This window comes from Anthonomus grandis, chromosome 1 (assembly GCF_022605725.1).
Source record: "Anthonomus grandis grandis chromosome 1, icAntGran1.3, whole genome shotgun sequence".
Lineage (NCBI taxonomy): Eukaryota > Metazoa > Arthropoda > Insecta > Coleoptera > Curculionidae > Anthonomus > Anthonomus grandis.
Genome location: NC_065546.1, coordinates 8,879,519 through 8,896,557, shown reverse-complemented (window position 1 = coordinate 8,896,557; position 17,039 = coordinate 8,879,519). Strand labels below are relative to the sequence as shown.

The 17,039-nt window shown below is 31.8% G+C and overlaps 1 protein-coding gene across 1 annotated transcript in view; it reads left to right on the top strand.

The window, feature by feature from the left end:
- LOC126741622 (ryanodine receptor) overlaps positions 1-17,039 on the top strand; it is a 249,779-nt gene that overhangs the window by 225,025 nt on the left and 7,715 nt on the right. Inside the window, exons 65-68 of the mRNA XM_050448136.1 lie at positions 8,239-8,485; positions 8,542-8,772; positions 8,821-8,951; positions 9,011-9,172. Of these exons, the coding sequence (XP_050304093.1) occupies positions 8,239-8,485; positions 8,542-8,772; positions 8,821-8,951; positions 9,011-9,172 (771 nt within the window). The remainder of the gene's footprint in view (positions 1-8,238; positions 8,486-8,541; positions 8,773-8,820; positions 8,952-9,010; positions 9,173-17,039) is intronic.

Sequence of the window (17,039 nt, the reverse complement as noted above, 5' to 3'; positions counted from 1 at the left end):
TACTCTATTTAAGGCAACATTCATAACAAATACCACGCAAATGCGTGAGGATATTCTTTCTATGAGTTCTTTACAGAATTCATGACACTATTTTTATAAAAAACAGAAAAACGGTAGTAACTTTTAAACTATCAACAATCGAATAATAGTATATGGGGTTTTTTTTATTGCTACTGACCTCCTCTATCGCCTCCTTTCGTTTGGACGTCTACTTTTGGGACACCCTATATAAGATATAGCCATATCCTAAAATATACAAAATATAAAACATTTACATCATTGAATTGTCATATAAGTAATATTCCGGTTAAAAGTTGAAATTTAAAAAAGTACTAAGTTTACCAGAGAAGGGCCTAATAATTTAATTGGTCTACGGCCTTTGTATAATACATAATTTCCTTTAAACATAAAGGTTTGCAACATACAGTTTACTATCTTTACTTGAATTCTTATTATCTGTCGTTAATACGTTCATGGTTAGTTAGTTACCAATATGGAATGGATTCTGAGGATATTCAAATATAAATGTATTTTCCTATTGAGGTGGAGTTAATTGAGTAAAGGTCAGTAGAAAATAAAACCCAAAGCCTGGTTTTGTGCGTTTTACTTTTATTTACATCGACGTTTCAAGCTATAAAAAACAAAAAAATATAATACTAGCTGAATGTCCGCGGCGTTGCTCGCGTGCAATTTGAAAATAAATGAAAAGTTCTACTGAAGAACTTCTTTGTAAACAACATTTTTTGTTTTGCCTTCTTGTACCAGAATTATTAAGTTTTTTGATGAACTTGTTCTAGACAATCTATACAGGGTGTCCCGTAATTAATTGGACATAGGTTAATGTAGGATACCTAACATGAAAATAAACCGTTTGAGCTCAATATCGCTTAGCAAAATGTTATTGGTTTTCGTTCTACAGGGTGTTAAAACTAATTTTTTACCAAACATTTATTAAAATATTTTGGAATCCACTGGACAGATTAACCTAAAATTTGGCGTACTCTTATTATTTGGGATGAGGAACACGAATATGATATCTATTTTGACATTACCACTAGATGGCGCCACATACAACAACATTGAGTGATTAAAATGGTCATAACTTTTTTGACCTACCTGTACGCACATTTGCGAGTGAAAATAATAAAACAGCATTTAATTCTAGTCAAAAAAGGTATACTTCTTTGATCTCCAAAAAGTAGACTGTTTTCGAAATAAACGCATTTTTGTATTAGGTTGCGTATGAACAAATTATTATCGGAGTTTTACAAAGTAGGCTTTGATTAATAAGTAAGTCTTTAATTTGGCTAAAGCTTGTGTTCTTGTTGTGTTATTTTCGCGTAAAAATGCCGCGTCACAATGATTTTTCTAATGCTCAGATGCGGGATATGGTATGTGTATAATATGCTCAAGAAAATTTTCGTAGTCGAAGAGCAGCGTAGCGTTATTTAGATCTGTATCCGGATAGAAGGCAGCCAAATCATCAAACATTTAAAGCGTTGTACGATAGATTAGGCGAAATGGGCTCATTTCGTCAAAAAACGTAAATGCGGGAAGACTAAGGATAATTGGAACAGATATGGAAGATGAAATTTGGGTTCGTGTTATCGAAAATCCTGAAACCAGCACAAGACGTATTGAGGCAGCCACTGGTGTAAGGAAATCTTCGATGTCAAAAATTATACGCCAAGAAAAACTGTATCCGTATCATTTCACTCCAGTTCAAAATCTTCTTCCTCAAGACTTTCCTGCAAGACTCCAATTTAGTCAATTTTTAAGAGAGCGCCAATTGAATGATCCATTTTTTGTAATAAAATTTTATTTACGGATGAAGCCACGCTCACAAGGAGAGGTGTTTTTAATTGGCGTAACAATCATATCTATTCGATGGAAAATCCTCATGCTTTCCAAGAACACCATTTTCAACATGAGTTTTCAATAAATATTTGGTGTGGTATCTTTGGGGATTGTATTGTGGGATCGTTTGAATTGCCAGCTAAGCTTAATGGAGAACGTTATCTGAATTTCTTGAGGAATGATCTACCCATTCTTCTAGAAGATGTGCCCCTAAATTTAAGACGTGACAGTTGGTATATGCACGATGGTGCACTGGCACATTATTCACTGCAAGTCAGAAATTACTTGGACGAAATTTATCCTCATAAATGAATTGGTAGAGGTAGTGAATATCCATGGCCTGCGCGTAGTCCCGATCTTAATTCCTTAGATTTTTATTATATTATAGGCTACTTGAAATCACTTGTGTATAAAAATAAAATAAATAACCGTCAGGAATTGTGGCAAAAGATTGTGGAAGGAGTCAATACCATCAGGGCCCAAGAAGAATCATTGTTTGGAGGCAAAATTTAAATAAAAGAATTAGACAATGTGTCCTAGTGGATGGTGAACATTTTGAACAATTATTATAATCAACAGCCTTTTCTAATTTTATCGTTGTTAATTAAATTTTAGATTAAGTGTTCATACGCAACCTAATAAAAAAATGCGTTTATTCCGAAAACGGTCTACTTTTTGGAGATCAAAGAAGTATACCTTTTTTGACTAGAATTAAATGCTGTTTTATTATTTTCACTCGCAAATGTACGTACAGGGAGGTCAAAAAAATTATGACCTTTTTAATCACTCAATGTTGTTGTATGTGGCGCCATCTAGCGGCAATGGCAAAATAGATATCATATTCGTGTTCCTCATCCCAAATAATAAGAGTACGTCAAATTTTAGGTTAATCTGTCCAGTAGATTCTAAAATATTTCAATAAATGTTTGGTAAAAAATTAGTTTTAACACCCTGTAGAACGAAAACCAATAACATTTTGCTAAGCGATATTGAGCTCAAACGGTTTATTTTCTTGTCAGGTATCCTACATTAACCTATGTCCAATTAATTACGGGACACCCTGTATAGAATTGTCCATGCGTAAAGCAATCCTGTCTTAAATCAATCCCTGCTGTCTATGAGTGTGGCCCTGCGACTTAAATAAAAAAACCAAAAAATTCTTCAAAGAAAGAGATGAGAAATGGTGTGGCGCCTTTTATTTCGTGAACGCGGCCTCAGGATAAAATGTGTACCTTGCCATCATAAAAAATATTATAATCCAAATATTTTTTTTCTTGGTCATCAATATCATAACGTATTTACAACGTAAATTAAAAGAATGAAATTTTGGAAAAAAAAACGTGAAAGTTAGGCAGCAAAATAAAATTGTTTACATTCAACGGACAGACGGGTATTCAGTGGGGAATACCCGGTTCTCGTCCGATCACAGCGTTGGGCTTGGAGGAAACACTACGTCGTTGTGTTATTTTCTTTTTTGAAACTTTTTAGTACTTTTATGCAAAAAGGATATTTAAATACCACTTTTTAAAGTTACAAATAAATATAGAAAGTTTCCTTATAATTTCCCCCCCATTTTTTCCCCTTGCCTCTTTCTGGCCAACATAAAAAATATGGTACGTAATATGTATGTAACATAGAAATAATATTATGAAATACCAGTGGTGTTTTTTCTTCGTTTTGTAAAATAAGAAATCGTGTTTAAAATCATTTATTTTTTAAATAATTGTAGATTTTAACCCCGTTTACCTTAATACACCCCTGGCATAAACAAAGTTTAAATCACAATTTTTATTTTGAATGCACTACTTAGGTATACTTAATAATATGTAAAAATATCAATTTTCAACGCTATAAGTTTAAAATGAAAGAATTTTCGTAGAAGAAGATTTTACCCCACCCAGGGTGGTGAAATTTTCGAGAATCTGTTGTTTTCATTATAATAAAATTAAATTGAAGTGTTTTGCAGTTTTTTCCCAAAAGCAATGACTTTAAAGATAAAAAAAGATGTTAAAATCTTAAAGGGTGGTTTTAACCCTTTTAAAAAAAAAACAAAAAATGGAAATTAGGTAAAAAAATAAATTAAAAATGACGTATTTCACGGTTTTTTAAAAAAGTACAAAGTTTTGAAGCTATGATACATAAAGGGTGGTTTCAACCCCTTCCCGATGGAATTTCTTCTTAGTGGACGTCTACATAACCATAGGAATGTCCTCCCCAAATTGTTTGGGCTGTACGTTGATTATCAGTTAGGACAAGACTTTTTATATACAGGGTGATTTTTAAGTTGATTTTTTTTGTGTATAGAACTCGGTAAAATATAAATTTTTTTCAAATAACTTTTTTCGATACACTCAAAAACAAGGGACATACAGAATAAAAAAAGTGAATATGGGTTTGTTTTTCATTGTCTGTTTATGTTTAGTTTTTGCTCGAATTTTTGTATTATCGCATTGTACCGATCAGTTAGTCTTAGACACTTTTGGTTTATTGTTGTTAATTTTAAATTTGCAAATCCTAAAAATGACACATCGTTATGAAAACAATGAACTTGTGAATATGTTGCTTATTTATGGAGAGTGTCTTCAAAGTGCTGCTGCTGCTTCGGTATTATACGCAGACCGCTTTCTTTACTCATCCTACACCCAGAAATTTCATAAATCTTATTCAACGGGCTAGGGATACTGGCGATTTACGGGAACATCGTGGAGGGCATGCAGGAAGAGGAAGGAGACCTGAAAATGTTCATAGGGAAGAACAAATTTTAAATCTCATCGAAGAAGATCCAACAACAAGAACTCGAGTTGTTGCAGGCCAGGTCGGATTAAGTCAAACAAAAGTATGGACAACATTGCGCGAGAATCAATTTAATCCCTTTCACGTTCAACGTATCCAAGCGCTACTGCCTGAAGACTTCCCCCGCAGAGTTCAGTTTTGTGAATGGTTCCTACAACAACATGAAAATGATCAACATTTTTTGAACAAAATGTTAGCCATGGACGGGGCAATATTCACCCGAAACGGAATTAACAATTTTCAAAATACGCATGTTTGGTCTGTTGATAATCCCCATGCAATTCGCAGAGCCAATTTTCAACACCGCTTTTCTGCTAATGTGTGGGCAGGAATTGTGAATGGGATACTTGTTGGACCATTTATCTTACTAGACCGTTTGACGGGCGATATTTATTTGGACTTTTTGCAAAATAATCTGCCTGTTCTGTTAAAAGACGTGCCACTGAATATCAGGCAAGCTATGTGGCTCCTGCAGGATGGAGCACCTGCCCATTTTAGACGAGAAGTGAGCGAATTTTTGGATATAAGTTACCCAAATCGGGGGATTGGCCGAAATGGACCAGTTGCATGGCCACCAAGGTCGCCAGACCTAAATCCATGTGACTTTTTTTTTGTGAGGGTATATGAAATGTTTAGTTTTCAAGACGCCTATCGACACACAAGAAGAACTAATAGCACGTATTGAGCAGGCTGCGGCAACAGTTAGACAAAAACCGATTTCTCTATTGCGTGCCGGTACGGAACAGTGGTTACGTCGAGCAAATCGTTGTGTTGAAGTTAATGGTGACAACTTTGAACAACTTATTTAAATTAGAGAGGACCGTATTGGACTCATTTTATAACATTTTGGCAATGCAATTTTTTAATTTTTCGGTTTTTTGAATAAAGTTATTTGAATAAAATGTTTATTTTACCGAGTTTCTATACACAGTTAAAAAAAAAGTATCAACTTAAAAATCACCCTGTATAAGATTAGGAATAATTAGAAGATTGTTTTAGAACTTTTCTTATATATCTTTTCTTATATCTTATTTTAAAGTAAAAAAAAAATTAAAAATATTTTAAAGTAGTTTTTTTTAAGTTTTTCTTATTTAACATATCGATATTCTTTTAATTTTTAAATTAATAAAGTAAATGGATTATATAAACATACAGAGTGTCAATTTGAAAAGGTACCACCCTTTATATTTCTGCCCCTGTATAAAATTTAAAAATTTCCAAAAACACGTCAAATTTATTTTTGAGGGGGATATTTTTTAGGTTAGTTTACAATTTAATTGCAGCAGCTCTCTGGCGGGGAGTCTAAGTCTAAGGGGAGTCGAGTGATACCTTATTTTAAAGGTCTTTTAATTACCTTTTCAAAGATTCCACATACTTTATCTTTTTGTTAATACTTTATAAGAAACAGATTAAAATCGTAAAGATATAGATATTTATTTTTTGAAGTAATATCTATTGTAATGAAATAGAACATAAAAAAGTAATAAAAGGTAATTTAATATATAAAATGTTCAAAATATTGTTTATTCTTTTCCAAACAGTAATAAAGTCTGCTCTCAAACTCCTCTCTAACATTTTGAAGAACTGGATTTCTCTACACTCAGCTGTGATTCTTCTTTTTAAATCTTCCAAATTACTAGGTTGTTTTATAACCACTTGATTTTAAAGGCCCCCAAAAAAAAATCGAAAGGCGATAAATCGGATGATCGTGGTGACCATTTAGTTGCTCCCCATCGACCAATCCATCTGCCGGGAAATCTATCATTTAACCACTCTTTAACCTGAAGAAAATAATGTGGTGGAAGTCCATCTTGTTAGAAGTGTATTAAATTTTCTTGCAAAATCATATTACTGCATCAGTTTGATTTTCTAAGCTAGATGTTATTAAGGGGTCTGTTGTGTCTTCCAGCAGATTAAGGTCGAGATCACCGGTTAGATTTTCTTTAATAAATAATGGTCCTATAATAGAATTACCAAGAATACCAGCCTAAACATTTATCTTCTCTGGATACTGCGTGTCATCTTCTCTAAAAATTCGCGGATTTTCATTACTCCAGTAGCGACAATTTTGTTTGTTGACATTTCCATATAAAAAAAATGAACAGTCATCAGTAAAGTAAAGTTTTTGTTTATAAAAATATTATAAGTAATTATTTCACAAAACTCAATTCTTTGTTTTTGTGAAATAATTACTTATTTCACAAAAACAAAGCTGTTGAAGAATTTAATTGACTCTTAGGATATCTTTCCTTAAACAATGCTGCCATTCTTCTTGCACATCTTTGACTTTCCCCGTAAATAAGAATGATTTCCGTTGGTTGCTCAAGATTTAACCCCCTTTTTAAAAAAATACCTAAGAGCGTACAATGCTGGAGTTTTTTGAGTTTTTTTGACAACTTTTTAACTAATTTATCGATTGTTACTAAAGTGATTACCTCGCAAGTACTAGTTTACGATCATCATATTTGCTCGATTTTTTGTTTCTCAATCAAAAGGTCGACTATATAGTATTTTTGAAAAGGTAATTAAAAGACTTTTAAAATGAGGTATCAATTAACCCCTCTTTCCATTTAAGGTTTTAGAGTTTATTTCCGCCCTCACCTGGCTGCTGCAATTTGATTCAAATCAAATTTTATTCAAATTTAAATATTCATACAATACATTTGAGTTCTTCATAGACATTGTTTTTTTTATCAAAAATTTTGGTTAATTGGCACCTAGAGGTTGATACCCCTGTATGTGCACCGAAATATTACTTATATACTATTTCCTAAAAATGTAAATGTTTCATATATTCATTCATTTTTCTATTTATTTACAAGTGTGGAATTAAATCCTATTTTTCTACCCTATGACATAAGTTTAGAAAAAGTTTCATAATGGTTATAAATATAATAAAGTCCTTATATCTCTCATTAAAAATCTTAATCCTACTTATACATAGTTTTAATTTTATTTGGTAAAATGTAATAATGGTAAAGTTGTAAAATGTTAATATGTTGTGCTAAATAATTTGCAAATTTTAAATTTATAATTTTTTTTATTGAAAACTAACCTCAAAAATGTCCTGGAAAAAATGTTTTTGGAATTTTTTAAATTTTATACAGGGGCAGAAATATAGAGGGTGGTACCTTTTTAAATTGTCCTTGTACCTGTGTATATGTATAACATCAGTGTTCTTTGCAATGCATGTTAGAATATTCCTTTCTTTGATGTGATAAATCTAATTTAAGTATGCCTATCACATGCCTTTTGTTGTATGAAATTAAATTTTAAAGTAAAAATTTAATTTAAGAGAATGTCGAAATTTTAGGGGAAAAATTAAGTTGATCATTTTTTGAGATAACTTATCTTATTGATGATTTTATATACAGTATATTATTTGTTATAACTGAACCTCACTATTAATTAAGATAAATTTAATATCCCGAGGATGACAATATAAATTGTCGAAACATCGATGTAAACACAAAAGCGACTTTTGTTTTATTTTCTACTTATCTTCAGTGAGAGCAAAAGTCCTCTTTCAGTCTGAAAAATTAGTTTTGCGTCAGAAATTGACCTTTTGGCGTTTTTTAATTTTTACAGGGGTGAACAAGCTAAACTAGCAGCTCAAGAGAAAGCAGAGGCGCAAGCAGCTCAGCAAGCCGCTATGCAAGCTATCGAATCGGAAAGCAAAGCCAAAACCACCACAGAACCTTCAGCTATGCAGCAGATCAATTTCAGCGCATATACTCATAGAGCTGTCTCTTTCTTGGCTAGAAATTTCTACAATCTTAAATATGTGGCTTTGGTGTTGGCTTTCTGTATTAACTTTATGCTGCTATTTTATAAGGTACGCGGATATTATATGACTGTGGCTTCTGTTTCTAGAAATAATTTTTTCCTTAGGTAACAACTTTAACTGAAGACTCGGACGGCAGTGGCAGCGGAAAAGGATCGGGAATAATCGATGGATCGGGAGAAGGCAGTGGCTCAGGGGGGTCAGAAGAAGATGATGATCCGCTCGAGAAAGTGATAGTTGATGAAGATTTCTATTATATGAGTCATGTTATGCGGTTAGCAGCCTTGCTACACTCCATGGTGTCTTTGGCCATGCTTATTGCCTATTATCATTTAAAAGTAAGACTTATTTTATTTAAATACATTTTGATTAAAATATATCTTTAGGTACCTCTAGCCATCTTTAAAAGGGAAAAAGAAATTGCAAGGCGATTGGAGTTTGAAGGTCTTTTTATAGCAGAGCAGCCAGAAGATGATGATTTGAAATCGCACTGGGACAAACTTGTCATATCTGCAAAGTAATATCCGCTTTAAATTTCATTTTATGAAGTTACGTATTATTTGTTTTAAATTTTAGATCTTTTCCTGTTAATTACTGGGATAAGTTTGTCAAAAAGAAAGTTCGGCAAAAATACAGTGAGACTTACGACTTTGATTCGATTAGCAGCCTTTTGGGCATGGAAAAAACTTCCTTCCAACAACAAGAAGCCGATGATGGCCATAAGAGTATTATTTGGTAGTAAGTATTTTCTTCTATTATTATTTACGAGGGCTTTGACTACAAATTATTTGTATTTCTAGCTGCCAAATAATAAGTGGGAGTTTTCTTATAATTAGTGGTCATTTAAATAGAAATGTTTAATTTCTATTCGGAAATGGCACTAAGAACCTTTGGTGTAGAACCATAGAACTATTAGGATAGTTCTTAGAACGTTAATAGTATACGATTTAATATGCCTTTGGTTAAATTCTTTAAATTGAAACAAATTAAATTAAATTGAAACTTAAAATAATAAAGAACTTTCTTTATTCCAGAGTCATCCAAGACAAAATCGGACATTTTATAGGGACAAATAGTATAAATAATTGACTACTAAATGTTACTTTTATGGTCAATACGTACATTTTCGCTGGTACTTTTACTAGGTTAGGTCTTAAATATATTATTCTTTCATAAATATAAAAATCTTTGATAGCTATACATACACATACTTACACTGCTAGCTATACATTTGCATATTAATACTTTGTAGGTGAAGTATATCTTGGTTAGTGCCCAAATTTTCTAGCAAAAACAATTTACGTAATGACCCACATAGCAAACATATATTTTATGTAAATGCTATGTATATTCATAATATCCTGACGTATATACATACAATGTTTATTTTCAATGCTCTGTTTATTTTATGGATATGAAATAAATATCTATTTGTCACACACTAGGTAATACATGGAATATACTATTAGTACGTACAGTGTATATCCTGAATATACTAGATATTGAAACTATATCCGAGGTAAAAACTATAAACTATGACATTCTATAGATGTCCCATAAACATCTATTATATTTTATGTATCTGTTACATGTATCTTTATAGAATATACAAATACGTTTTTAATATTCCAGGATATATAATAAATATTTCTAAGGTACCTATATCCTTGAAACATGTTCTGGATTTACTATATATGCATATTCCTAGGTAACAAAATGACGTCTTGAATATGTCATTTTTCGTACTTTCTGGTCTACATGACGAGTCATTTTGACGTCCTTACTACCTTAAAGTAACGTACAAATGTCACATCCAAAATGAAGTCCTAAATAAAGGCTTAAACGGAATTAAAAAACGCTTCTGGAGGATGTCAAATATTTACATAGGATGACGTTTAAAGACTATTTTAGGTCATTTAAACCTTAGGACCTAAAATAGTAAGTAACTTTAAGGTCTTAAAATAGTTTTTGAGGACTTGGAATATCGATAAAAAATATTTTTACTTAAATTCCAAATATATATTTATTTATTCATTTGTAAGTATAACAAAATAAAACGGATATTCGTTGGTCAAGGAAACCCTAAAAAAAGGAGGAGGAAACAAGGGCACAAAAATACTGACAACTTTTAATTTTAATAAATAAAAGCTCGCATAAAATATGCCATGTTTTCCTGTATCTTTTTTTTCTATAAACAAGATTAGATCAAGATGTAAACGCTGTATAAAATAAAACTTTTTTGTATGTAACCGGTATATTTCGGGCGGCAGAACATTACAAATAGAAGTAAATATTACATTATAACCAATGTAGCTTTTTACGTACACTTATATAACAAATATTTAAAATTATATATTGTTCTTAAGGCATTCTAATAGAAATTAATGATTTTATTGCTTAACTTAAAATTAAATCAAATAAAAAAATTAATTCTTGTCTTGTCTTATTTAAACTTGTCGATATTTAAACCCTTAAAATATGAAATAATATACTTGATCTAATCCAATTTGTATACTTAATTAAAAAAAGTCAATTGCATATCTTATTTATTAATATTATTCACGTGATAGTTTTATATCAGGACGTCATATTGTCGATGTTATCGAAGGTATAGATAACAGCAGGCGACGGTAATGTTCACAAAATATATACATATATTATTTATACTCGAACATAAAAAATAAAGTTAATCTCAATGTAGAATATATATACATAGAACATACACGATATTTTTTACACTTTCTGGACTTTATAGTCTACTATTTGTCTTTGTTTCTGTTTTAGTAGTCGTTCTTTTGATGAAGTGGCGTCCCTGATGATCGCCTACGGCCGAAACCAGACAGATATACATTCTTTCTAACGCTGAATACGTGTTTTATTTTATTTCAACTTTCCTGATGGATAGCTTTTTTCATTAAAAAATTCACAGATCTCGCATCTTACGCAAGTATCTTAGGCGTTTTGAAAATACCAAACACAACTCACAATTATCAGGTTAGCATATTTGCTGATTTTGGCATTTAGCTTAAGAAAAAAAAAGATTTGTACTTTATAGTACAATTTGGCGAAAAATCGAGAAAAAAAAGTTAAACAAGACAGTTCATATTTATTGACTGGCAAAACGGATAACTATTACACTGGTTTTGTTTATTTGCCAAAATGGCACAACAAAATGGGAATTTTTAGTATTTTTCTTATAGGATGGGTGTGTATGAGTATGAGTTTGTAAAGTTCTAGAACTGGATGCTAACATTCCCTCTACCGAGACAGTAGTATCAATCAACTCTATAATTTTTAGCAAATCTTCACAGTTTAAAAAGTTAGTCTCGCTAGAAGATGGTGAATTTTCTAGCCATAATAACATATGAGGACTACCTCAATGTTGAAATTCAATTCTGACAAAATAATCTTTTAAGCAATATTTCTGAAATGGGTCATTTTTCTTTAATTTTAAAGCAGCTAAAATTTTTTTTTTCAAAATATAGACAACAAATAACAGGATCATTATTGACTAATTCTGCTTTTGCTCTATTAGTTATACCATCAAAGATACTATCATCTATACTATATTCATCTTTTAAATTTTCTCTAAATTTATAACCACACTTAGTTTTAATAAGAAACTATTTTCTTAATAGTTTTTTCCAGTGTATTTCTGAGCACACTCAAGTGTAAGAAATACCGTTGGTTTTTTTTTCATTGATTGCCAATATTGTATGGAATTGGGAAATATTTTTAACAAAAGAGGAATATTTTTTTATCCGAAAAGTTTGCATCTATTTTTAAATTATATTTAAGGGCAGTTCAAGCAGTGAAGTGATTAGGACAGCCTCAAATTTAGTTAAGGACTTTATGAAAGAAGATTTTTTAATAGTAATGTTAAATGGAATTTGTTCTTCATCTGATGTTTTAAAAAATTTAATTCAAAATCATGTTGATACAAACACTTTAGTGATGACAAGCCCTTATACTTATTTAAACCATAATGTTATCTATAATAGTAATAAGGCCCTTTATCGTACTTTTCATGCAAATAATTTATTAATCTGTGTGGGATTTTAGAGTCTAATCACGCCAGTAACTTTGGTTCAGACTTGGCATCATTATTACATGCACATATTTTCAAATATTTTAAAATTAATAATTCATCGAATAAATTGTCTTTGAATCATCAAATTAATGAGTCTGAACTGATTACTGATCGTGTATTGAATTCTTCTTTTTTATAGACATGTCCACGAAGGTTGAATCTCATTCATGTTCATATTCTACTAGTAAGATTGAAATTAGCTCTTCGAAAAGCTTAAGTATCTTTATTCTTAATATACAATCCCTAAGAAACAAGATGGATGAGCTTCATCTTTTGCTGGACACATGTAATTTTCCTGATATTGTACTTCTGACTGAGCACTCACTGGTTGAGGCCTAGTGAATGTTTTTTATTATCTGATTATGTTCCTATATCAAATTTTTGTCGTCAACAATCTATACATGGAGGAACTATGATCTTGGCTAAGCAAACAATTGAAACGATTTTTGTAATATTGATAAGTATGATAATCTTCTGTTAGAGAATGTTTTTGAATTCTCTCTTTCTTTGTGTAAGCGTTTTAATTTATATATTCTTTATGTTTATAGGCCACCTACAGGAGATATTGCTATGTTTTTGGACAAACTTGATTCTCTTTTATCCCAGTTGTCCCTACACTTTAAGGTTATATTGGCTGGTGACTTTAATATCAACTACACTGATGAAACCTTGCCACGTACTTCTCTTTTAAGTATTTTAAATTCTTACGACTTGAAAATGCACGTTCTTTCTCCCACGCGAATAACTTCTTCATCTGCAACTACAATCGACTATTTCTGTACAAATTTTGATGACGTTTTATGCATAGTACTTCCATCTGGTATTTCCGACCATGAAGCTATTCTTGCTAAAATTAAAAATGCCATATAATACTGTATTATCTTCATCTCATTATATGGGAAGAATTTTCAGGAGGAGAAATTTCAATGATTTTTCTGCTGCTACAGCTTCGGTAAATTGGAATGCACTTGAAACGGCTTCTGACCCACTTACTTTATTTTTTCAAGTTCTGTGTGATAAGATCAATCAGTGCTTTCCTAAAATGAGGTTTAAAACTAAGAAACGAAAACCATGGGTTACAAGAGGCCTTAGAATTTCAGCTAAAAACCTCCGTTTTTTGACTAAATTGTGCAAATATACCACAAATGAAAATATCCTTGTATATCATCAGAAATACCGTAGTCTGTACAGAAAGACAATTAAAGCAGCAAAATCTAATTATTATAGGAATCGCTTAAATATGTCATCAAATAGGCAAAGAGAGTCTTGGTCGATTATTAATGATTTTAGTCATTGCCATAGAAAAGTATCTGAACCGGAGTTAAGACCTGCCATTTTAAACGACTATTATTGTGATATACCTAATATCTTGCTCAAGGGCATTTGTAGTAACATTGATCCCTTACACTATCTTCAACAAGTGTCGGTTGAGCATTCATTTTTCTTTCATCCTGTCGATCTTATCGAAGTAAAAAATGAAATCAAACGCCTAAAAAAACATAAATCATCTGGAGCTGATGGGATATCTTCGAGGTTGTTACTCTTTTTGCCTGATTCAGCCTTAAATGCTTTAGTTTCTGCCATAAACAATTCTTTACATATTGGCATTTTCCTTCATGTTTAAAAGAGGCAGTGGTTATCCCTCTTCATAAGGGTGGAGATTTCGATCAGCCTTGTAATTTCCGTCCCATTTCTATTTTGTCTGCCCTCTCTAAGATAGTTGAAAAACTTGCAAAAAGCAGAATTTTGTCCTTTTTACATCATAATGGCATTTTGTCTGCAAATCAGTTTGTATTTCAAGCCGGTAAAGGGACTCATGATGCTGTTTTTAGCTTTTTGGAGAACGTCTATGCGTCCTTGAATTCTGGAGAGTCATCGACGGCAGTGTTTTGTGATCTATCCAAAGCATTTGACTGTGTGGATCATGGAATACTGTTATCTAAGCTCGATAAATATGGTTTTAGGGGCGTAGCGTTGCGATGGCTTGAGTCCTATCTATCAAATCGTACTCAGAAGGTTACAGAGTCTGCTTCTAGATCCCTAAAATGCGGCGTTTCCCAGGGTTCAGTGTTGGGACCACTGTTATTTTTACTGTATGTGGATGACTTGAGTTCATTGAAACTGCAGGGCAAGGTGGTTCAGTTTACTGATGATACCACCATACTATGGAGCCATAAAAATTCTGATTATATTAAGACTTGTATCCTTGAAGACCTTCATATTTCATCAGGGTGGTGTGCTTCCAACAGGCCCGTGTTTAATGTAAGAAAGACGTCTATTATGGGGTTTAAGTGCGATGTTCAGGGTCTGATGTTTGACGAAAATTTCCTCTTGCAGAATAAAGAGTGCTGCAAGTTTCTAGGAATTACCATTGATGGTCGCCTTCGGTTTGAAGATCATATTTTACATTTAGCTGGGAAATTATCTTCTGGATTTTTTGCAGTAAGAATGTCAAAACAAGAGCTGGGAGGGGTGGTTGCACGTTCAGTGTACTTTTCACTTATTGAATCTCATATTCGGTATGGCTTGCCCTTTTGGGGTTTAACCAATAAGGGGCTACTTAACATTGTCTTTGTTATTCAAAAAAAAGCAGTTAGATACCTGTGTTCTGCTAAGTTAAGAGATTCTTGCAAACCCCTCTTCATTTCTGAAAAAATCCTAACCCTTTTTTCACTCTTTATCTTAGAAACAGCTGCTCTTATTCACAAAATTCACAAACTACCCTCTGACACTGCCCATTTGACTCATAACTGGATGACTTTTTTAATGATAGGTTTTAACCTTGGACATGTTGGAAAGTTTTTTTTTTCCTTTTTTCTTCTCTAGTTTTGTCAACAAGTTTACCTTTATTTAGTAATTGATTGTTTTATTTAGTTATCTTTAACTCAAGTATGTTCAAAAAGTTTAGTCTTCTTGTGTTTAATTTTGTTCATTGTTTTGTCAATTTTTGAAATTGTGTTTTTGTTTTGTTTTTTTAGCTTGTAGGATGCTTGTACACAAGATTATTCTTACGTAATATAGCACATTTTCTTTCTTTCTTTCTATTTTTTATACAACTGCGTATTTATTAAATATAATAACCACCTACGTAAAACACTTTTTGAAATTAATATTAATAACGTTTAACGTTTTAATATTACAATAACTGCATAATCATCATTAATATTTCGCGGCAAATATGTAACCATATTATTTACATTAATCTGACATTGATTATTTGACCCATCTTCCACTACCAGAAAAATAACGGACCTAAAAGGCAGTCATGGTGAAATTAAACGTTGTCAATGGGACTTAATGTTGGAAGATCTGGTGGCACAGGAGGATAAAAAAATCCGTTAACAGTAGCTAATTGTGGAATTTTATTTTTTTGATACAAACTTGAATAGCAGTTTCGACAACATTCACAAAAGATACAATAGTCCTAACTTTGTTCATAAATTTTTGAATAACCTGCTTCACAAAAGAGAGGAATAGATTTCTTATGATTTACGCGAATGTCTTTAGTCCACCAGATTTAGTCGCACATACGACAGTATTCATTTAGTTTATTAGAAAAAATGTTTTTCCATATAATTTATCAAAAATAATGTTCTCTTTTCAAACATCTTTACATTGGTTGGTGTTATCGTAACTAAACTAATATTATTAGATCGAATTTGGTTTGGAGTAGTAGTAGAACTTGCTTTGGAAAAGTTATCATCCACAAGTAAATCAGTAGCTGCATTGTTCATCAGCAAAGATCCAGTTGTGGCTAAAATATTTGCCTGTAGCTGAGTTTTCTTTTTGCGGTAACTCCTACAATTTAATGCATTTTTGGATACAGCATTCTTTAACATTAGTTGTGTCAAAGCCAATGTCAAAAAGTAGCTTTTTTTGTAACTAACAAAATAGTGTTGTATACAAAGCCTTATCTCTTAATCCTTAATTTCTAATCTATCTTAATTTTTAAGTTAGTTAATACACAAATCACATTCATTATTCTTTTACTTTTAAGTTGCATATAAAATAATAGAATGTAGGACATACAAAGATTTAATCAAATAACATAAAAAATTTGAACAAAACTACAATAAAAAGCATCATACATGCACTCAAACCTATTAACTAATTGAGAGAGTCGTTAAAATATTCCTGCAGGGAATAATATGATTTTGTTAATAATAGTTTCTTTAATGTTTTTCCAAATTTCCCTGCACAGTGTTGTTTTCTTAATCAGAGGGGAAGATATTTAAATAGTTTTTTTCCGTTATAAATTATGGACTTTTCAATTGTTCAGACCTCGTGGTATGGCTGAGTAAAATACAGTTCCTTTCTGAACTGTTTGTGAACAAGGCACACGGTCTCCAGAATCAAAAAGCAATACAATGTTAAGACAGAGTGATTAAGGAACAGTGGTCTACACTACTGTCGAATTTTAACACAACACATCGCACGCAATGCCCGTTTTTGTAACAAGAATACTGATATCTAGACAAGTATTCTGAACAAGACTCCCAGAATGGAATACCATAA